Here is a 24,318-nt window from a genome sequence, read left to right on the forward strand (position 1 = left end):
TGCTGGAGAGGATGTGGAGAAACGGCAACCCTCTTGCACTGTTGGTGGGAATGCAAATTGGTGCAGCCACTCTGGAAAACAGTGTGGAGGTTCCTCAGAAAATTAAAAATAGACCTACCCTATGACCCAGCAATAGCACTGCTAGGAATTTACCCAAGGGATACAGGAGTACTGATGCATAGGGGCACTTGTACCCCAATGTTTATAGCAGCACTCTCAACAATAGCCAAATCATGGAAAGAGCCTAAATGTCCATTAACTGATGAATGGATAAAGAAGTTGTGGTTTATAGACACAATGAAGTACTACGTGGCAATGAGAAAGAATGAAATATGGCCCTTTGTAGCAACATGGAGACTGGAGAGTGTTATGCTAAGTGAAATAAGCCATACAGAGAAAGACAGATACCATATGGTTTCACTCTTATGTGGATCCTGAGAAACTTAACAGAAACCCATGGGGGAGGGGAAGGAAAAAAAAAAAAAGAGGTCAGAGTGGGAGACAGCCAAAGCATAAGAGACTCTTAAAAACTGAGAACAAACTGAGGGTTGATGGGGGGTGGGAGGGAGGGGAGGGTGGGTGATGGGTATTGAGGAAGGCACCTTTTGGGATGAGCACTGGGTGTTGTATGGAAACCAATTTGACAATAAACTTCATATATTGAAAAAAAAAGGCAAAAACTCAAAAAAAAAATTAAAAAAAAAAACAAAGTAGGTTTATAGGGAACATATCCCAACATAATAAAGGCCATATACGAAAACCCCACAGCTAACATCATATTCAATGCTGAAAAAAACTTCAAGCTTTTTCTTTAAGATCAGGAATAAGACAAGGATATACACTCTCCCCACTACTATTCAGCACGGTACTGGAAGTCCTGGCTACAGCAACTAACAAAAATAAATAAAAGACATCCAAATTGGTAAGAAAGAAGTCAAACTTTCACTATTTGCAGATGACATGATACAGAAAACCCTAAAGACTCCATCAAAAAAACTACTAGAAATGATAAATGAGTTTAGTAAGGCCACAGGATACAAAATCAATATACAGAAATCTATTCTATTTCTATGCAGTAATAATGAAGTAGAAGAAAGAGAAACTAAGAAAATAGTTCCATTTACAATTGCACCAAAAATAACAAAATATCTAGAAATAAACTTAACCAAGCAGGTGAAAGACCTGTGCTCTGAAAACAATAAAACACTGATGGAAGCAATTGAAGTCAACACAAACAAATAGAAAGATATCCCATGCTATGGACTGCAAGAACAAATACTGTTAACATGTCCATAACTACCCAAAGCAATCTACAGATTTAATGCAATCAAAATACCAACAGCATTTTCACAGAACATGAATAATCCTAAAATTTGAATGGAACTACAAAAGATCCCAAATAATCAAAGCAATATTTTTTTTTAAAGAAGAAACTGTTTTCTTTTTTTTAAATTTTTTTTAACGTTTATTTATTTTTGAGACAAGGAGAGACAGCATGAACGGGGGAGGGTCAGAAAGAGAGGGAGACACAGAATCTGAAACAGACTCCAGGCTCTGAGCTGTCAGCACAGAGCCCGACGTGGGGCTCGAACTCACAGACCGCGAGATCATGACCCGAGCTGAAGTCAGATGCTTAACCGACTGAGCCACCCAGGCGCCCCAAAGCAATATTTTTTAAAAAATTTTAATGTTTATTTATTTTTGAGAGAGAGAGAGAGAGCACAAGTGGGGGAAGGGCAGAGAGAGATGGAGACACAGAATTCAAAGCAGGCTGCAGGCTCTGAGATGGCAGCACAGAGCCTAACTCAGGGCTTGAACTCACAAGCTGGTAGATAATGACCTGATCCAAAGTTGGATGCCCAACCAACTAAGCCAGCCAGGCACCCCCCAAAATAGTCAAAGAAATGTTGAAAAGGAACTAAACTGGAGGCAGCACAATCCCCAGTTTCAAGATATAATATAAAGCTGTAGTATGCAAAACAATATGGTACCAGCACAAAAACAGACATACGGATCAATAGAACAGAACAGAAAGCCCTAAATAAACCCACAATTATATGGTCAATTTATCTGTGACAAAGGAGTCAAGAATATGCAATGGGAAAAAGATGGTCTCTTCAACGCATAGTATTGGGAAAACTGGACAGCTACACACAAAGAATGAAAGTGGACCACTGTCTTACACCATACACAAAAACAGACTCAAAGTGGATTAAAAACTTAAATATTAAGACCTAAAACCATAGGTTTCATGTTCATAGGTTATGTTTATAGAAAAAAAAAACATGGGTAGTCATTTCTCTGACATTGGCCACAGCAACATTTTTCTAGATATGTCTCCTGAGGCAAGGAAAACAAAAGCAAAAATAAACTATTGGGACTACATCAAAATAAACATCTTCTGCACAACAAAGGAAATAATCAATAAAGCTAAAAGACAACCTATTGAATAGGAAAAGATATCTGCAAATGAGTACCTGAAAAAGGTTGGTATCCAAAATACATAAAGAAATTTTACAACTCAACACCAAAAACTAAATAATCCCATTAAAAACTGGGCAGAAGACATGAATAGACATTTCTCCAAAGAAGACATACAGATGGCCAACAGAAAAGAGGCTCAATATCACTCATCATCAGGGAAATACAAATCAAAAGTACAGTGATAGGGTGCCTGGCAGGCTCTGTTGGTTAAGCATCCCAACTCTTGATTTTGGCTCAACTCACGATCTCATGGTTCAGTTCATGGGATCAAGTCCTGTGTCAGCACAGAGCCTGCTTAGGATTCTCTGTCTCTCTCTCTCTCTCTGACCCTCCCTCACTTCTGTGTGCATGTGTGCTCTCTCTCAAAATAAATAAATAAACAAACTTAAAAATGAAAAAAAAAACCCACAGTGAGATACCACCTCACACAGTTAGAATGGATAAAATCAAAACCACAAGAAATAATAAGTGTTGTCGAGGATGTGGAGAAAAAAAGAACACTCGTACACTTTGGTGGGAATGCAAACTTGTGTAGCCACTATGGAAAATAGTATGAAGGCTCTTCAAAAATTAAAAATACAACTATCATATGATCCTGTTAATTCTCCTCCTGGGTATTTACCCAAAGAATATGAAAACACTAATTAGAAAAGATATATGCATCTTATGTTTATTGCAGCATTATTTACAATAGCCAAATTATGAAAGCAATAGAGGAATGGATAAAGAAGATCTATCTATCTATCTATCTATCTATCTATCTATCTATCTATCTATCATGGAATATTACTGAGTCATAAAAAGAACAGAATCTTGCCATTTGCAGCAACATGGATGGATCAAGAGGGTATAATGCTAAGTGAAATGAGACAGAGAAAGACAAGTATCATATGACTTCACTCATATGTGGAATTTAATAAACAAAAGAACAAAATAAAAATGATGCAAAATAAAAAAGATTCAAACCAAAAAACCATACTCTTAAATACAAAGAACAAACTTATGGTTACCGGGGGGCGAGGGGAATGGATGAAATAGGTGAAGGGGATTAAGAGTATGCTTATCATTCTAAGCACTCAGTAATGTATAGAATTATTGAATGAGTAATATTGTATACCTGAAAGTAATATAACACTGAATGTTAATTATACTGGAATCAAAATTTAAAAAATAAAAATAAATAAAATATAGTTTCCCAAATTTAGACACTTACCAACCATTCATCACCCCAAACCATACTAGCACTGCCTAGCTTTTTGTCTCTGTCATCTGTCCTTGCTCCCTCACCAGAAGGTTGTGACATTTGCTTAGCTTGAAGACTGACCCCATACAAATTTTCAAAAGAATGCAAGATTGGTTTCTAGTGCCCTACTTTTCACAGCAAGTCCCCTATAATTTTGAAGGCAGACCCTCTGATCCACAAGATAAAGGAGTTTCCCATACCTCACAGGACATCCGAGTTGTATTCAGACTGGAACCAGGTCCATGGGTGACATGAAGTCAGTGTTTTGGCTTGGGTGTTGCAGGACCAATTCCTTTGATGTATTAGATGGATTCCAGGAGACTCTCCTCTTCAATTCATTCTCCAGAAAGGCATTTCTTTCAATGGTTGATTGTACACTGCTCTGTCTTCCAGAGTAACAATTACGTGTGTTGCATATTTTCCAAGTCACCATTTGTTTTCAGCTCTCTGACATATTTCTGCAATTGATCTTTGATCACTTTCATCTATACAAGATCATCCTCTAGTGCTCAGACCTCCTGGGAGCCTTCAGAATATTGTATTTCAAACTTCTCCTTGGCCATGCAACCTCCATATGGAGTCCGTTATTTTTGGTCAGAAGGTCCCTATTCCCAGTTTAATTTGTTCTATCTGTGTCTCCAATCTAGCTTCATATTCTCAGCTTTCCTCTTGGAATCATTGTATTCATCACTTGCTGCTTTTGTGTCATAGTAGATCTTCCTAAAAGGCAGTATCTTCTCCCTCAAAGAGGAAGGTCTTTTTCCTAAAGTCCTCTAAATATATAACTAATGGAGAAATTAGTGTTCTTATGGATGGTTTTTGGGCTCAGCAAGTAAAGACTCTGATGGCAATGAGGAATCTAAAATATTTTTATTATTTTCAAATTCAGTACTGCCTCAAACTATTACCTCCCTCCTTTAGTGCAAATCATGCAAAGCTGTCTGCACAAATTTGGTGATAACAATGATAGTAACATAAACCGAAGGGAATGTCGGACTGGTGGTGGTGAATGGTACACATACTGTGTTGATGGAGGAGTGACAGCATTAGAGCCCACCTGAACTAAAAATGGCAGGGATGAATGAGAAAATAACAGTACACCAAGGGGAAAAAATATATATATATATGGATAATCTAAGTGGCACAGCTACAACTTCCAAATTACAACTACTTTCCTTCCTGTTACCTCACAGTTCCCAGTGAGCCCCCAAAGATGAGAAAAATAGGTTTTAAGTGCCCACACATAGGTGACAGGACAACAATGTGGTTCCAAACTGGCTCTGTAACTTGAAATCCATTCCCCATTATAACTCCCACCCCCCCACTTTAAATATAAGACAAGTTGAGAATGTGACAAGAATGAAAAAGATTGAAGAGATTTTTTTTCTTTTTCTTTTTCTTTTTTTTTTACTTTGAAGGGAGTTGGAGTTGAACTGCTTCCCTCCTTGTATCTTTTAAGATAAATATGCTGAGCTTAGAAAGAACATTTCAGAGAAACTGCACACATATACACTAGAGTTCAGGGGATGACAGGGACTGTTGCCTGAACCTTCCTTAAAAATGGCTGAGGCAGTCTCCATAACACGAAGAAAGGTGGGAGCAACAGGAACAAGCCAGTCTCCCATCCATGATGGAGCAAGGTAGCTGGCCTTGAGTTATCCTGAAAGGACTCTGTCCTGTGTGCTGAGATACATTGATCCAGCAGCAGAAAGACGCTATGGAAATGGTATCACCAAAATCAGGAGAGCAGAACTCACTGAAACACCCACCAGCAATAAAGCCAGCATTAGGGCATCTGCCACATGAAGGGCTGTAACTGTGGATTATAATAACACCTGCCACATAAGTTTGTGTTCTTCAAAAGTTCTCCTTACTGGTCTCAGTTAATGAGCACACAGATCATGCTCATTGGGGAAGAAGGTATTTAAATGATGAAAGGGGGCGGTTTGCTCATTAACAAGGCTCACTTTAATCTCTCACTATGGATGGCAGAGAGTTTGGGGCCAGACATTGGATTAGAGAGAATCTCAAGTTTAGTAAACCAAAGAGAGGTTATCCAAGAAAGGAGGAACAGATAGATGCTACAGGACTAGAATCCAGAGACCTTTTGATGCAGTGAAACAGATCATGTCACCCTTCTGCTTAAAACTCTCCAGTGGATTCCCATTGTATCCAAACTCTGTACAGTGGCCTATTGGCACCTACTTATCTTCTCCCCACCAACCTCCCCCCATCCCTTCTCATGGTTCAGGTCTAAGCTCAGATGTCACCTCAGTGAAGCCTTTCTTGTGTAGCCTATTAAAAATGATTTCCCCTAGTGCTTTTTTTTAAAAAAAAAAGTTCCCCTTATCCCTTATTTCTGACTTGGAGGGGTCAGAAAGAGCAATTGTGAGTAAGGGAGAAAGTGAAGGATAGGAGAATAAAGAAACCAAGTACACTCCTGCCCACCATCCCCCAGTCGGTTTCAAACTTCAGTCAACCTTGAGTCATGGAGGAAGAGAGAAGCTTTAAAGCAAATGGGGGGAAAATAAAGTTTTGATATTATACTCTCCTGGGCTTGTTAAAATCTGAAAATGAGACTGTTTATTAATCTATGAAAGTGAACAGAAAAACAATAGGATATTCCCCAAACGTCGTCCAGAGGTGGGAAAGAAAGAGCACATACATTAAGCTTAAAGACAGCAGTAGGAGAAAGTCTAAGTTACTTTCCAAACCCTACCAATTCAGCTCATTTTTTTTTTAAAGGACACAACTTTTCTTTTTTTTTTTTTTTTTAATTTTTTTCCAACGTTTATTGTTTGAGAGACAGAGACAGAGCATGAGCAGGGGAGGGGCAGAGAGAGAGGGGGAGTCACAGAATCTGAAGCAGGCTCCAGGCTCCAAGCTGTTAGCACAGAGTCTGACGCAGGGCCGGAACTCAGGAACCTCAAAATCACGACCTGAGCCAAAGTCGGACGCTCAACTGACTGAGCCACCCAGGCGCCCCCCAATTCAGCTCATTTAACAAACTGTTTCTCCTGCTGTTATCCTTAACTGAGCACTTATTAAATGCTAGAATCTTATGTCATTTAGTACTTAAAGTAAATCTATGAGAAGGCCAGTCCTCACAGTCTCCTGCTAATTTAGGAGTAATATTCCTTTGCAGTTTATTAAAAAGAAACTTTAAAGGGATTTCCTAAGGAAGGGATTTCCTAAGGAAAAAGAAAGAAAATGTAAAGATGAGCTCTAATTATGAGAAGACAGCACAGCACAATCATGTTTTCAAAGGCTTGGAAATCCCCTAGGTAATCCTTTCCCTAAAATAATTCCAAACCCAATCCTCCTAAGTGGACCCTTAAACTCAAGTGAAAGTTCTTCTCTGAAAGGCACAGCCTCCATCCAGTTTACCACTTATCTGGACAAAGTACTTATGAATCAAGATGGATTTACACACAGATGATGATGCTTAAGTTCCAAGTCTTTCCCCTTCTTCCTGTCCAAGGCTGGGAGGGGGCCAACAATATGTTCACATGGGCATATATTTATGTAAAATTTGCAAAAGAAAGCAAGCAATTTAATCTCAATTGATTGAGACCCCTGTCTCTTTCCACTCAGGACTTCCCTTCTGTCACATTTCTTCTTGTGCTGGGTGGTATTGAAGAGGCTCTAGACATGCGGGGATCTGGTTGGAGGAAGCTGAGTTGTGATACAATTAGTTTGGGTTTAGTGGGATATATTTATGTGGTTCATAGCCAAGGGATTGCTAACTCACTCTCCCACCCTCCCATGTAGCAACAGCTTTCAGGAATGTTCCTACTGCCTATACTCTACTGATTCATTGGGCATGAAGACAAGAGAGTATATAGAGGATCAGGGGTCGGATCACAATATGAATGTGACAAAAGTGTCCAATTGCTCTTAACATGAAATAGTGGAGGACAAAAAGGGTTTGAAATGTATGGAGCCAGAAACCAATCTGTGGAAAATTACTCTAGTCATCAAATGTGTAAAATCATAAGATTTGGTTTTCATCAACAGCTAGTCAATCAGAAGTTCTCTCCTGTTATGAATATGGCATACGCAATTATAAACATACCATGTATTTTTATGGGAATTGTGCAAAATAGAATTTACCAGAATGATATGTTTTTAGGCAGCATAAATATAAATCTAGCAGTACTACTAACAGTAAGTACATCAACAGGTGAAATGCACGTTTTTGTTTTTTTAATGTTTATTCATTTTTTGAGAGACAGAGTGAGACAGAGCACAAGCAGGGGAGGGGCAGAGAGAGAGGGAGGCACAGAATCTGAAGCAGGCTCCAGGCTCTGAGCTGTCAGCACAGAGCCCGACGTGGGGCTCAAACTCACAAACCGTGAGATCATGACCTGAGCTGAAGTCTGGAGCTTAACTGACTGAGCCACCCAGGCGCCCCGAGCGTCCAACTCTTGATCAGTTCAGGTCATGGTCTCATGGTTCGTGGGATCGAGCCCCACGCTGGACTCTGTGCTGACAGCATGGAGTCTGCTTAGGATTCTCTCTCCCTCTCTCTCTCTCTGCCCCTCCCCTGCTCATGCTTTCTCTCTCTCGCGCACACACTCTCAGAATAAACTTTAAAATAAATAAAATAAAATAAAATAAAATAAAATAATCTCAGATCCCCTTGACGAAGCTGTCATGCTAAGAGCAGTGCCAGCTCTTAGCTTAATAGAGCTTAAGGTCACCAGACTGAAGTGTCTCAGAACAAACATTACTTCACTCATCATGCTACCAGAGTTAGCCTCTTTAATCTGTCATTAGAATGTTGTTTGTTTTGTCTAATAATTATCTAGTAGAATGGATCTTTGATAAAGTAACCTACCCACACTTCTGAAGATCCTGTCATCTCTGGAAAAAAGTACTATTGCTATAAATTGGTGGGGTATAACACCTTATTTCACTCAGTTAAATCTTAAAACAAAAAATCCTAATTAGAAAAACAACTTAGTTGTATAACTTAAACTAAATCATGAAGCCTCCAGGAGTTTTTCGTGTCCTCCCTATCTCCACACATAGCTCAAGAAGGATGAGATGATAACCTGTTTCTCAGTGGAACCCAGAATTTTATTGCCATAGCAGATGGATCCAGTTGCCAGTTCTCACTTCATATAGATCGAAACCTGCTTCTCATTGTTCTTCCAATCACACTATTCGCCTGGAACCAAACTCATCTGAATTACTTAGAAATAGTTTTAAAAACTTTTTCCTGCTTATGTTCAAATGAGGACTCAGACTGGTAGTGGCGATATCAGATATCATGAGTGTTACGAATACATATCACATGGGATAGAAGAACTCTCCTTGTAAAAGAACCAGAGGAGGTCATCTTACAGATATTTCTTTGCTTTTCAGTATTTTATTGGCATTTTGGCAATACATTTTGTGACATTTGTGTTAAGTTAAATTCAAGGATGATTTGGGATATGAAAGATCAAATACACGGGCACTTAACCTGTGACTAAAGTCTAAACGTCTGTCACTAATACCCAGGAATATTTCCTCCCCTAAAAGTTCTCTATTCTTACACTGATAACATAAATATCAAAGTATCATGTACCCAGCAACTCTGTGAAACCCTCTTTCAAAGGAGGTTATCTCCTGGCTCTCCTAAACAAAATGCTAACAATATATCTGAAAGTCTGAGCAGAGTCTGTCTTTTGCTACAGTCATGCATTTATCTATAGACGGATGAAGACAAGAAATACAAATATGGGCTCAAAATGAACTGTGCTAATTTTTATTTTCTTAATAGGCCTTTTATTTTTCTGGAAGTAGAGAATAAATTTAAAAAAAAAAACTGATTAAGGGGAGCCTGGATGGCTGAAGTGATTGAGTGGCCAACTTTCGATATTGGCTTAGGTAGCAATCTCCCGGTGGTAGGATTGAGGTCTGTGTCAGTTCTGGGCTGAGCATGGAGCCTGCTTGGGATTCTCTCCCTCCCTCTCTCTTTCAAAATAAATAAATAAACATTTTTAAATTTTTTTGAAATAAAATAACAATCAAATAAAATATTGATATACAACATAACATGTAATATAGATTGCCATGAATAAATTTCTCATATCATAACCAGAGTTATCATTGGGAAGAAAGAAGATACTAATGTGGAATGAAGGAAGTCAAGAAATGCTACTGGGGGTAGGATCAGAACAGAAGTAATCAGTATGAATTCATTATTAAGTATAGATACATACATGTTTAGATTTTTTCCTTTTATCTGTTAAAAGTGCCTAGTAGCATAGAGCACATCTAGCACCCAGATCTTGGTTTCTAGGTATCATCCTCCATGAAAAGGAACCAGAGATCCTAGGAAATCTCCTAGGAGAAAGGAGAAATGGACTGTAGCTAGGACAGTACAAGACAAGTCTGGAATATCTTCTTATGCCAGAAAGCAAGGGAGTGCCCAAAAGGATACAGGAGCCTGCTTGAAGGACTACCACCAGCCAAATCTAGGAAGTCCAGCCAAATCCAGAACAATCTGAGCATTGATAAGGTAAGTAAGAGACTGCAATCCGTTAAATAAAACAGAAATTCATGAGTCCATACTGATCGTATATAAACAATAAAGAAATAAATACAGAAAGTAGAAGGGATGGCTCTTCCCAACAGTAAAATGCCAGCTCAGAAATACAGAGGAAGTGATAAGAGTTGAAAATTGTCATTTTGCAATAATCATAATATTCATTCAATCAGTATCACAAGCATGATATATAGAATACTTTATTTTCTTCTGAAATAATAAAATAAAATCCAAGACCTATAGATTTATTTTCATACAAGTTTTCCTAGATAAAAATGAGGGCTGTAATTGGTTTTAAGACAACTCTACTATGCTGTAATCACAGTGGTAAAATTCTGTTTTGGTGAAAATTGGTACTTTGTTAACACCAAGCTTCATAGTTTGAAAGAACACGTAAGAAGACTGATAAAAGGAAATAAGAATGGTTCCTTTCCTCAGCTCCCAACACACAGCATATATTACTTCTCGGGGAAGCGTAAAACTATTGTCTAGAAGCCAGAAAGGAAGAAAAAAAATAAACTAGAGAAAGTAAACTCATCTACAGAGTTTGAAATAGAGGAAAACAGGTGTGGAACTCTGGTTCTAGGTTTAAAACAATTTTATTTGAATTAATAACTACATAAAAATTAACCATATATCATTTTCTTGAGCAAAGGAAGAAGCCTAAGTCAGAGTTAAAATACACTGAGAATGGACAACTAAAGCAGTACTACAAGAGTCTATTGGCCCCTGCTGGCCTATATCATTAAGTTGTATACTTACCATGGGTGGGTTTTATAGCATGCAAATTATATCTCAATAAAAAAAAAAAAAAAAACAACGGGGTGCCTGGGTGGCTCAGTCAGTTAAGCGGCCGACTTTGACTCAGGTCATGATCTCGCGGTCCGTGAGTTCGAGCCCCGCATCGGGCTCTGTGCTGACGGCTCAGAGCCTGGAGCCTGTTTCGGATTCTGTGTCTCCCTCTCTCTGATCCTCCCCCATTCATGCTCTGTCTCCCTCTGTCTCAAAAATAAATGTCAAAAAAAATTAAAAAAACAAAACAAACAAACAAAAAACAAAACCCTGCTGTCATTTACTGAATACCATAACAGGAATTTGCACTAGGGTTTAAATAGCACTGCCTTCAGTGATATGCTGATAAATTTTTAAAAACCAGTTGACTGGTAGAAAGAATGTTTTAGCACATGATTTACAAATAATAAAAATCACAAGACTCCTTATTGTAATTCCATACACTTCAGTGTAACCTGCTATTTCTTGCAAAATCCACTATCACTTTTTATAATTATTTCACCACCAAGTGTCAAGAATTCAAACTATAAAAAAATGCTTGATTTTTATCCGATTCAGCAAAGAAGTTGTTCACATTAGTGACAGAGTGCAGTTCTGCTCTGAATGTTGGCTGACATTTTTGTTTCTATTGATGAGCAAGACAAAAGTGAAACAATGAAGATGTATGCCAGAACTTCACTTATTGTTCAATGATGGGAGCAACTTCTTTGCTGAAATCATGATAATTTTCAAATACTGAGAGAATATTTCCTCAATTTTGGGAGGCTACTGACAATGTGACAGCCACAGCCATCAAATGTGTTAAGTTTAATCTTCATTAACATTTTTACTATCACCTTGAGTCTGAAGACAATGGACAGCAAGTCAAGCTCTGCTTTGTATCACTTGACAATTCCCATAGTGTAAACATGCTCACCATGGCTAGTTTCAAGCAACCAACGTGACATCACTGAATGCAGAGCTGAGAAGAGACGTGCAGTATCACGTCTAGTGATAGTACTACTAACTAGTACTAGTAGTAACTAGTAGTACTACTAGTACTACAACTAGTATTTCCACATACGTATCTTATAAGCATTGCTAATGGTAAAACACTGAAAAACGATTAGAAAGGGATGAGTTTTGAGGTTTTTTTTTTTTTAATTTTTTTTTCAACGTTTATTTATTTATTTTTGGGACAGAGAGAGAGAGAGACAGAGCATGAACGGGGGAGGGGCAGAGAGAGAGGGAGACACAGAATCGGAAACAGGCTCCAGGCTCTGAGCCATCAGCCCAGAGCCTGACGCGGGGCTCGAACTCACGGACCGCGAGATCGTGACCTGGCTGAAGTCGGACGCTCAACCGACTGCGCCACCCAGGCGCCCCGAGTTTTGAGGTTTTTAACTTTTGTTTTTAAAATAATTTAATTGGTGGGGCGCCTGGGTGGCTTGGTCGGTTAAGCGTCCGACTTCGGCTCAGGTCATGATCTCACGGTCTGTGAGTTCGAGCCCCCCCCCCCGTCAGGCTCTGGGTTGACGGCTCAGAGCCTGGAGCCTGTTTCAGATTCTGTGTCTCCCTCCCTCTCTGCCCCTCCCCTGTTCATGCTCTGTCTCTCTCTGTCTCAAAAATAAATAAATGTTAAAAAAAATTTTTTTAATAAAATAATTTAATTGGAAGTTTATGTAATTTAATTTTTAATAATAACAGTGTTTAACTTCCAGCTCATTAAATACCTGGTATTTCAACAATGGCTCTCATCAACCTCATCTAGCACACCACTGACCCTTCCTTTTACTATGGAGAAAGCTGAATGTCCCAGAGGCTGTCACTAATGAGGCCTGGTCACACAGGACAGTGCCAGCCAGGTCTGTCTATATTCAAACCTCTTTGTACCTCTCTTTGAAACGTAGGTAGCTGGTGACCTACTCACACAACACCCAAACACCTTAATGTGAGTGGACTTATCATTTGTTGGGGTAGTCATTGCTCTCCTTCCCAATAGGTGGAATGCAAAACGCAAGCAGGCAAGGAGGAAGGAACAAATGGAAAGAGAACAACTACATGGCACTTTCGTTCAAGAGGCGGCAGGGTCGATTCCCTCCTGAGATGTGGCTAAATTAAGATTTAGCAACCAGCACTTGTGCAACAACTGGTAAAAATAATAGATCGTTTATTGGTTTTTTTTTTTAACGTTTGTCATTCAGGGTTGCATTTTACCCGTTTTCACTGTATTTAATGAAAACGTTATTAAAGACTCATCTTAGAGGTCACAGCAAAGGACAAATATTCAAATAAAATAAGTTTCCAAGAGAGAAAAAGAAATGTATCGGAACAAATCACTCAGCTTTTAACACAAACTTGGCCCCAAGTCTGGCCCACTCCTCCTCCACCATATTTTCAAATAGGCCGCCTCTGCCCTCCTTGACTGCCAACTAGTGGTGCCAGGTTGTGGCACATGCCAGCTTCACATCTCCCATTTCAAGGCATTTTGGGACAAAATACTATGATTAATTAGCATTAAAACGCGGTAAGTCATAACATCGCTCAGGAGCCATCTTACACTGTGGAGTTCCAGTACAAAAGTGTTTTTGAAACTTTTTAGACACGGTAGGTTTCAGCAAAAAAGCGCGGTCTTACCGAGCGCGCAGAGAGAGACTTCGACTGCACACAGAGCCTCCACAGCAGCGGCGGCGCCAGCGCAGCGAAACGCAACGCAGCGCCTCCAGCCAGCGCCGCAGCCGCACTTGCGCAGTCAGCTCCTTCGCGGGCTGCTCAGCCCCGCCCCTCAGAGATCCGAAGTTCCCAGAAAGGCGCCAGGCAGAGAAACGCTCACGCGCGAGACGCGGCCGCGCAGGCGCAGTCAGGGCCTCCTCACCTAGCCGGAGCCTTTTCCCCTCCGTGGTCTTTGGCTTGCGAAGTGCCGCTGGGCTTCGCATTTGTTGAAAGGCTGGGGTCGTGGACCCCCGCAAGGTGTCAGCAGCACGGAGGTGCAGGGCGTCGTCGAGGGTGCGGGGCCGGGCGCCGCCGGTGGCGCGCTCCGCCCCGGGGCCCCCGCCACTGCTCTGGGCCAGGCCCTGGCTCCAGCCTCCGTCCCGGCCCCGGCCTCGCAGTTCACCCTGCTGGTGATGCACCCCTGCGGAGGGCAGGACGAGTCTGCGGCGGAGGGCGTTCTCAGACAGCCTCCGGCCCTGGGGGACGGCGCCGGGACGGGCAAGTCCATTAGGTACCTGTGCGAAGTGGCGGGGGCTGGAGAGGAGGAGGCAGGGGAGGACGAAGCCGACCTGCTGGACACTTCAGACGCCCCGGGGGGAGGCGAGAGCACGGCTAGTTTGGAGGATCTGGAGGACGAGGAGACACACTCGGGGGGCGAGGGCGGCAGCGGGGGAGCCCGGAGACGGGGTGGCGGCGGGGGCAGCATGAGCAAGACCTGCACCTTCGAGGGCTGCAGCGAGACCACGAGCCAGGTGGCCAAGCAGCGCAAGCCTTGGATGTGCAAAAAACACCGCAACAAGATGTACAAGGACAAGTACAAAAAGAAGAAAAGTGATCAGGCCCTGAACTGCAGTGGGGCCGCCCAGCCTGGCAGCGCGGGAAACGTCAGACTGGAGGTATCAGACCTTAGCTGGGGTCTTGGGGAGTGGGAGGTGGTTAGGGGGGGGAAACAACACTCTTAGCGCAAACCGCGTTTCCAGCGCTGCCCGCCGGCTCCCAAATGGGCTAGGTTGCTATGGCTCGACTTGTGGCAGAGAGTTAGTGAGTGCTTGTCCTAAATTAGAGTTTATACACACATGTGCAAAGCCTTAACCGTTCAGGTACATCCTTGTGAGAGATGAATGTGTCAGTGGAAATGTTGTGACATATCAGCAGACCTGTTATTTCAAAGATCTGCAATATGGGCTGGAAGGACAGGTAGTAAGTGAATGATGTGGTTCATCGCTAAAGGAGCAGGCAAAGAGACCTTAGGAAACTAGATGAAATTATACTTTAGAGAAGGTAATCTCTTCCTGATTGCATTACCCTATTCACAGCGTACTGTTACCAGTATCCCTATTTTAGTACCCAACTCTTAGTACCCCATTGCTAAGTACTCTGTTCTTAGTGCCCTGGTCTCCCTTAATCTTATTCTTTTGTACTCTGTTTTCAGTAACTCTATTCTCAGTAGCCTTATACTGTCCTCAGTACTCCCATGCTTAGTACCCTGTACTTAACCTTGCTCTCAGTATCCCTTTTCTTAGTACCTTGTTCTAACTATCCCTTTTCTTAGTGCCCCTAGAAAGGGAAATGGAATAATAATGGGGTGTAGGTCTCAGAAGATTTTTGGAGTGTTTAATTTGAATTGTTTTGAAGGTTAAAGCCAGTGCTCTGGTGTTGGACTTTGGGCTACAAATCTCCATTCCATCATCATTTGCTGGTGGTGTGGCCTTCTTGAATAGGTTGTTAAACTCTTAGAAGCTTCAGCGTCTTCATCTGTAAAGTGGATTTTAAAATGGTACCTGGTTTGTAATGTTGCAGTGAACATGTGAAATAGTCCATATTGAGTGTTCACACAGTGTTCACACTATCTAGCAGATAGTAAAAGCCAATAAACCTTAGCCACTATTATTGTCATTATTCGTAGTATACTTGGAAGTTGTTACAGATAAGCAGATATTTCATCTGTATGTTTTCCTCCTTTTAATAAAAGCTATAGCCCCTCAGTACATTGAAAAATTGAATTTTGTTAAAAATGATCCAGAAAAAATTTTAAACTAAAAGCTGTCCTAGAATGTATTCTGAAAGTCTTTAAATGTCTTAGTTTTTGCTGGACTTGAACAACCTCCTCATTGCCAAAATTTTAGACTTTGGGATTGTTTATAAATGTAATGTTATAACTATTTTTAAAATTTATAGCCCTCAACATCTCACACTTAATTTACACTAATTAGGGCCTGAGTGACTTCTCTTTCCCTTTTATCTCATTGAGTCTTAATCTGTTTAGGGTAAAAGGATTTATTTGAGAATCTGATAAAACCTAATGAACCCTTTTCCCAGAAAAAAATATATACATGTAGGTATTTAATTTGCATACACATTATAGAGTTCAAAACCCCTGTGGACCTGAACCTGTGTCCTTGTAAAATGTATTTTACCAAATCTTAGATTACAAGGAATTATGGAAATAAGCATTTCACTTATTACAGAATGAAAGTAAGGTTGATTTTTTGCCCCCTATATGTTCCAAAGTTACTCCTGTGTTTCAAATTCACTTCAGAATTCTTCAGAGAGAGAATATACTTCTTTTCAAGAAAGAGGTATTTTACCTATAGTTACTTTTATTCTTTTAACTGTACAGCTTTTACATCTACAGTTTGAGGAAAATGTATAAAAGGCAAATAGATACTGAATTAAGTCTCCCCCTTGACGTCCCACAAAGAAGAATCTTAATAATTTTCCTATTCTAAAATAATTTGCATGATTTTTTAGGAAAGAGAAGTAATTGCTATAAGCAAGAATTAATACCCTGCTGTACCATTTGTCTTATATTATGGGACACTTTACCAGTTCTGAGACTTCAAGAGCTGTAAGTCTTTATCTTTGTTGAACTGAGTGTGAAGAAAACCAACAGTGACCATCAGGATATAAGGAGCAACTGTATAGCACTTCTTTAGTAGTGGAAAGGAGGACAGATCATTATAGGCTGAGATACTCTGGAAAGGCTTTGCAGAGAAAATATAACTCAGTATAAGCCAGAAAGGGTGGCTAATAGTTTATGCTTAATCAGCTAAGTGTCTGATGTGCCAGACACTGTGCAAAGCTGTAAATGGAGTGTCACATCCTTTAGCAATGCTAGATAGGTGCTGTATTTCACATACATGGAAACTAAGGCACAGAAAGGTGAAGTAACTTGGTCTAGGTCTTATAGCCAGCAAATATTCAAACCCAAGTAGTCTGATTCTAGAGCCTTCACTCACATAGTGTATCCTCACACAATACTGTTTCCCTCGAATTTGGGTAGGTGAAAGAAAACAAAGCTCATCTTAGTGAAAAAAGGGAAGTGGGAATACAGAAGACACTTTTGGGAAGAAACAGGAGGACCACTCTAGCTAGAGTGGAATATTTATGTGGAAAATTCATGAAAAATAAATTTGGAAAGAGAATTGGAAGCCAGTTTATGTATGGTATTGAATGGCAGGTTATGGGATTTAGGTTTGGAGTCTTTAAATGAAGCTTCTAATTAGGAAGTAACAGGGCTCTACTCTAATGGGATGGTTTAAAGTTAAGGCTTGTAGACTTAGAGATTTAGGAGATTATTATAGTAGGACTGATGGGCAGTGGTAGGGGTCTTCTGTAGTGTGAAAAGCAAATTAGAAATTAAAGTTTTTAAAATCATTTACATAAATCAAATAAGGAACAAATTTATATAATATTTAGTCTATGCATCTAAAAGTGTATTATATGAGAGAACACATAAAAGGAACTAGGGTTAAAATAATTGACTTACGGGGTTGATCATTATCCTTAAATATCTAAAAGGCTATCGTTTAGAAGAAGCAGTAGGTTTATTTTGCATAGTTTAAGTAACTAGGAACCTTAGGTGAAAATCACAAGACATATGTCTTTCAGCTCGACCTAAATAAAAGCTACCTAGATGTTGGAGTTACTAAAACTAAACGGGATGCCTCAAAAGTTGGTAAACTCCTTAGGGCAAAAGGTGTTGAAAATTTTTGAAAAAGGAATTTGAACACTGTAGAAGTTTGGACTAGCTGACTCAAGGTTATTTCTACTACAAGCTTCTGTGTTTTTGTGACATTAACATTGTGAATCTACATAATGCTTTTCTGGGGTTGTAAGAATAACACCATCAAGTAAGTTTCATTATTTCATTTCTGTGCACACAAAAATGACATGTAGTTAGTTAATCCTGTGGGGAGCGAGGGAGGAAGAAATTATTTTTGTTTTCTCTGGTATCAGAATGCTCTTTTTACAGTTTTTTTTTTTTTCCTTTACATTTTACGGCCTAAAGTGTTTAGGGATTGAACATTTTTGTCACATCCAGTTGATAAACTTCTCATAACGAAAGAGAGAAAGTGGATATTTTAACAAAGAACTCAGAGCCAGTGGGGAAAGAGGTCAGGAGAAGAAAACAGCTTCAGTAACCACCTAAATAAAGAGCAAAGAGAGGAGAGTAAATTTACGTATGGCTTCATGGTAAAACACTTACAGTTTTATATTTGCTTAGTTAGAATTTCTGGGTGTGGTCAGTATTGTATCAGGTTTTCTAAGAGTCAGAATATCTTAGTTAACTACAACAATATTTAGTTATGCCAGGAAAATTGTGAGTATTTTAAGATTCTGTCAGGTAACAGGATACATATTTGGTAGTTAGTGCTGATTTTGTTTAGTTACGGATGTCTCAGACTATGGTTTTCATTTTAGAACTTAACTATTTTGGCTATACCAATAGCAGGAGATTATTTATACCAGTGCTTTCTAGTCTTTTCAAAGCCAGTTTGTCATTTTTTTCCTAGTGACTTCCAAAGTTTGAAAGCTTCGTCTATCAGTTGCTTCTTTAATATTTTACTGCTCCCCCTCCCCGCATTTAACTTTTGTTAAATGGGCAAGAAACTATCAGGGTGTCTCATTAGCAATATGTAAATTGCCTTTGAGTTATGTATTTATGACAAACTTTGTTTTGGCCTGGGTGGCTTTATCTGAAGAGAATGTTTAATTTCCACTTGGCATTTTTTGTAATATTGAAAATAGCTAACAAGTAACTCTTTGCTTCTTCCACCTCTGCCCCACTATTGATTTTGAGACCTTCAAGAGACTGGAAATCCCAGGTTGGAAATCGTAGAAGGTGAGGGAGTGAAGAATGTCCTATAAAATTAACTGCCATCCCTTTACCTATGACTTAAACAGGGATTTTCCCAATGTTTCACAGGGACTAAGCAAGAAGCAAGAGAAGCTGAGACCCATTCCTTACATCATTGAAAGCTTACAATCATGGATTATTACTTAACTTAATCCTATTTGTATTTTTATTATTTATCCCAGGAAAGTACAGATAACATACTCTCCATTGTTAAACAAAGAACAGGAACCTTTGGGGATCGTCCTGCAAGACCCACTCTTTTAGAACAAGTGTTAAATCAGAAAAGACTGGTAAATATCTGTTTGTAAAGTACTTACAAATTTGTCAACAAAAGTTTTTGTAAATAGAATTATGTAGCTTTTGTGATTTTAAAACTTGTTAAACGGTTACCAGGATCGAATTGTTCTTCCACCACACACTAGAATGTCATAATGCTCTCCCAAAACTGGATGAGCTGAAACACCTTTATTCCTATATCTTCACTGACTAAACCTTGAATATCTGAGCAAGATAGGGTTTTAAAAGAGACTTTCTTTGTACTGAATTCTGTGATTTATGGGATAATGCTTTAGTGGTATGGAAGTATAATTAGGTTACCATTTAAGAAAGATCTCTATTGGGGCGCCTGGGTGGCACAGTCGGTTAAGCGTCCGACTTCAGCCAGGTCACGATCTCCCGGTCCGGGAGTTCGAGCCCCGCGTCGGGCTCTGGGCTGATGGCTCAGAGCCTGGAGCCTGTTTCCGATTCTGTGTCTCCCTCTCTCTCTGCCTCTTCCCCGTTCATGCTCTGTCTCTCTCTGTCCCAAAAAAAATAAATAAACGTTGAAAAAAAAAAAATTTTAGAAAGATCTCTATTATAAACTTGGTAGAAGGCATCAGAATTCAATCAGAAAAAGAGAGATTATTCAATAAATACTGAAATAACTGGTTAATAATTTGAGGACAAAAAAGAATTTAACTAATCATGTCACTGTACGTCAAAATAAATTCCTGATAAAGATTTTTAAAAAATGGCATTGAAACTTTATCTCAAAAATATTTTTCTGGCTTAAAAGAAATAGACAAAATTACAAAGAAATGAATACTATAGTCAAAAATGGTGGTAAAAATGCAAACTTCAAAATAACATATAGGAAAAATCTTTGCAACAAATATAAGAGACTGTGGTTAATATGGTTGACATTTTTAGTTTACAAAATATTTATATAAGTTGATGAGGAAAAAGTTTTGACTTTAATACATAGCAAAAAATATGAACAGGGAAAAAAAGCAGAAATGCCACCATTTAATGATATGAAAAGGTATTCAATGTCCGTAGAAATCACAATAAACAGTACAACAGATGAAAATTATTTAAATGATAACAAACAATGACGTTGAGGGTTCCATGAACTAGATACTCATTCTTTTGATGGTATCATATGTTGGTATAATAAGACTTCTGCAAAGCAGTTTGGGACTATGTATCAGAAGTCTCCAAACTAATCATTCATTTAGCTCAGCAGTCATACTTACTGTGGAGATCTTTGCAGGAAATAAATTCTGTATATGGATAAAGTTAAGCATAAAGATGTTGCCAGAAATGTAATTATCACAGTTAGTAAAATTGTAGTTTAAACAGCTTAAATGCTCAAACAGTGTCATAATAACCGAGTAGACTACTGTGCATTTACTTAATAGAATTTGGGACTATCTTTACAAGTACATGTTTTTATTGAAGTATGGTTGACTACAAGTAAGTTTTAAAACCAGTAACTAGAAAATGTACTTTGCTCTAATGTTAAGGTTTTTTTTTTTTTTTTAAGTTTATTATATTGAGAGAGACAGAACAGTCAGGGGAGGGGCAGAGAGGGGGTGGTGGGGACAGAGGATTTGAAGCAGTCTCTGTGCTGACAGCAGAGAACCTGACATGGGCCTCGAACCCACAAACCGCAAAATCATAATCTGAGCCGAAGTCAGATGCTTAACCAACTGAGCCACCCAGGTGCCCCTCTAATGTTAAGTTTTAACATCAGTATTTAATGATAGTATTTCCACCTTGTTCAGTTTATCTTTTTCAGTTTTTTGGAACCAACGTATTTTTTCTCCTCATCAATTTCTATAAGTATTTTATTATAGTAAAATCATACTAACCAGAGTCTGTTATAGTTGTTATATGACTTTATATTTTAAAATGACAGTTGTACAAAACTGTATATATTTTTTTTGATCAGTCATATTCTGTCTTTTCTGAACTTTTGGTAATGTGCTAATATTACTTTTATTAATACCTATATACCCATACACACACACACACACACACACACACACACACACAGACGCTTTAATTTCTTCAGAAAGACTTAATAGGCTAGTGGGAGAAATTGGATCCTTAAGTGGATTTCCACACTAGCATGTAACGGCCATTTTCACATGTGGCCCCTTTTCATGTCCTTGTTTTTCTTGCTATAATCTTGGGCCAGTGCTATTCTTGGCTGTTTGCTCTTATGTTTCATAGACAATATATATGCTGGCACATCAAGAAAGCATTTCCTTTGTGTTCAAAGTCACCAATAAGATCAGGCTTCACTCACTATTTTTAGGTTTTAGTATTTTGATGTATGACATCAAATTTTATTATTATTAGTTTGCAGTTTAATTGCAATGCATCAGATGCAAGGGTGAATGCAAAGGCATGTTTTATAAGCATATTGTGCCTTGTGCAGGGACATAACAGTAATTTTATAGCATGTGAAGATAATCCCATAAGAATAATGTTAACAAATACATTTTTTCTTTTTAAGTCATTACTAAGAAGTCCAGAAGTGGTGCAATTTTTACAGAAACAGCAACAACTATTAAATCAGCAAGTTTTGGAGCAAAGACAGCAGCAGTTTCCAGGAACATCAGTGTGAAAGAATCTATCAAGAAGATCTACATGGTTTTTATTTTGTTGTAGTAGATGGACATATTTTTATACTAAAGATAAATGGGGTAAGACATGCCAGTGAAACATAAGCAGTCATTTCCTGTAAATGTATGTGTGCATTTGGGGATAAATAAGTATTGCACTTTGTGCATCTAATCCTTTCAGGTTACTGTGAATTTGAAGAAACAGCTTATCTTTCCAAAATAACATTTAATTACCGTTGTTTTTTTAAACAAAGTGTTCCTCTTCAGTCATAGTTACTGAAGGTAATGGAGCAGTTACTTTCTGTGGAAGTCAAAAAGTTAATAGATACTAATCTTTGGTCATTTAATTCAGTGGTTCTTATCAAGGGTCATCTGCAAATGTATGGATATGTTTTTGTTGTCACAGTGACCTTGAAAACTCCTAGTTTTTTAGTGAATGGGTCAGGAATGCTAAGTGTTGTATGGTGTCTGGCATGGCCCTTCACAACTAATAATTATCTTACCCACAATGCCAGTAATCCTTCTCTTAAGATACACTGATAGTTGTGATACTACTTGTGGTGATAAAATGTAGTCAGGGCACCTAGAATTGGATTCTTGTAATAACCTTTCCTTTACAGTTAAGACTGGAGCTGTCAAAGAGGTAAGCATATTTTAAACGTGTAAGGAAAGTGATCATTGTTACTATCTGTGAAATTAGGATGTGCATTTCTTTTCAGGCATGTGCTGCTAAAACCTAGGAGAGGGGTTATCTAAGTACACTGGAATGAAAGCATCTCTTCAAGTTGGCTTCTCACTTCATGTTACCTATTAGTATTGATCTCTTTTAAAGCAGACTTGTGTGTTAAATCTGTGAACGGTATATAGATGTATCTCATTCCACCAATGTCAGGACAAAAAAATTTTTTTTGATACTCATTTTCCTTTTCAAAAAGAGATTCTGAAAGTAAAAATAACACTCCACCATTTTGTCAATGTTTTCCGAAACAGCTAATTTAAGATCGTATTATTCCTAAAGTTCACAGAATGATGGGTAACTGGATAGATAACTTTTTCCTTGTATCTTCTCCTAGGAAAAGTTTTAAAAGGCAAGCCTACCAATAAGAGTAACCAATCAAATGTCAAGAGAGGATTTCCAATGTTAGATACTAAATGTATGTCTCTTAAGTCTAACTGCAAAAATGTGTTTGTTTCTTGGGTTTTAAGCCCTGAAATATGTATCCAGTTAAACTTAGTCATGGCTGTTCTAAGAAGTACTTAAGGAGAGAAAGAATATTTTTGTTTATTTTTTATGTGTGGTTTATACCTGCCTATCTGTGCAAAAATAACAGATTTCACCAAAATTATTCATTAAAGCCCAGTTGTTGACCTTTGCATTGTCTGATTCACTTGTTCTCTTCTTCAGTTTTTTCACTCTGGATGCAGAGGAATTCATTTACATTTGTTATTAACTGTTAGTTCTCTTACGGTATTGGAGCTTTACTTAATTCCTACAGTGTAAATAAACTTTTATGGTGAAAAAAAATCAGCTTATCCTTTAAATAGGATAGGAGGCATATGAAAGGAGGGAAAGTAATAGGCCAGGGAGTACTGAATTAAAATAAAAGAGATTGAATTTATGTATATGTAAGTATCTATCTCAACATATACTTGCAGATAAATCACTAAAACAATAAGGTTTTTACTTATTTGGGGGTAGATTTATTACATGTGTCACTACTAGTTTATCCCCCCATGTGCTCATAACTTTCACCTTATGGCTTTACAGCTCCTCCCACCAGGAAATTGACTTTATTTACCTACCCCTTAAATCTGAACAACTGGCCTGTGACTTGTTTTAGCCAATAGAATGCATAAGAAATAATATGCCAACTTTGAGTAGATTTCCAAAGATTTTGAATAGTTGCCCTTGTTCTTTTAGAACCCTACTCAGCTGCCTACTAGCCTAGCCCAGCCTAGTTTGCTGGACAAGGAAACACATAGCCCAGGCACCTTAGTTACCAACAGCCTGTAAAAGCCAGGCATGTGAGTGAGGCTATGCGAGACTAGCTTTCCCCCAGGCGACCTGCCAGCTGACTGTAGTTGCATTTGAAATCCCAACCCAAATCAGCCAAACCTAGCCCAGAACTACAGAACCACCCAGCTGACCTGTAGAGTTGTGAGCAATAATAAATGTTTATGACTGTAAGCCACAATGTTTTGGGGCGGTTTGTTACACAGCATTCTTGAGAGTAGGTAACTGATACACCTAGCTATATAGTTATTGCTGCTTAACAAACCACCCCAAAATCTAGTGGTGTAAAACAACAATTTATTATCTCTCATAGTTCTGTATAGGATTGCTATAGTTTTAAATAGTTGTACAAATACTTTGAAGCTAGGTGTGGCAGGCTGTACTTTCCAAAGATGGCCACAACAAAGTCTCCCATTCCACATGCTCTTATGTGATGTGGCCCATTAAGGACTGGATTTTAGGGGCATCTGGGTGGCTCTTATCAGTTAAGTGTCCAACTCCTAATATCGGCTCAGGTCATGATCT

The 24,318-nt window shown here is 38.8% G+C and overlaps 1 protein-coding gene across 1 annotated transcript in view; it reads left to right on the forward strand.

Annotated features, from left to right (window-relative positions):
• Positions 1 to 23,153, forward strand: part of RFXAP (regulatory factor X associated protein) — a 57,924-nt gene extending 34,771 nt beyond the window's left edge. The window contains exons 3-6 of the mRNA XM_047074705.1: positions 13,639 to 13,787; positions 13,916 to 14,644; positions 19,071 to 19,178; positions 21,671 to 23,153. Coding sequence (XP_046930661.1) covers positions 13,639 to 13,787; positions 13,916 to 14,644; positions 19,071 to 19,178; positions 21,671 to 21,781 — 1,097 coding nt within the window. The 3' untranslated portion in view covers positions 21,782 to 23,153. The remainder of the gene's footprint in view (positions 1 to 13,638; positions 13,788 to 13,915; positions 14,645 to 19,070; positions 19,179 to 21,670) is intronic.
• The last annotated feature ends 1,165 nt before the right edge of the window (positions 23,154 to 24,318 follow it).

Source organism: Lynx rufus, unplaced genomic scaffold (assembly GCF_022079265.1).
Source record: "Lynx rufus isolate CCGP_SWC_20201006 ecotype Redwood Valley unplaced genomic scaffold, mLynRuf1.p SCAF_1, whole genome shotgun sequence".
Taxonomy (NCBI): Eukaryota; Metazoa; Chordata; class Mammalia; order Carnivora; family Felidae; genus Lynx; species Lynx rufus.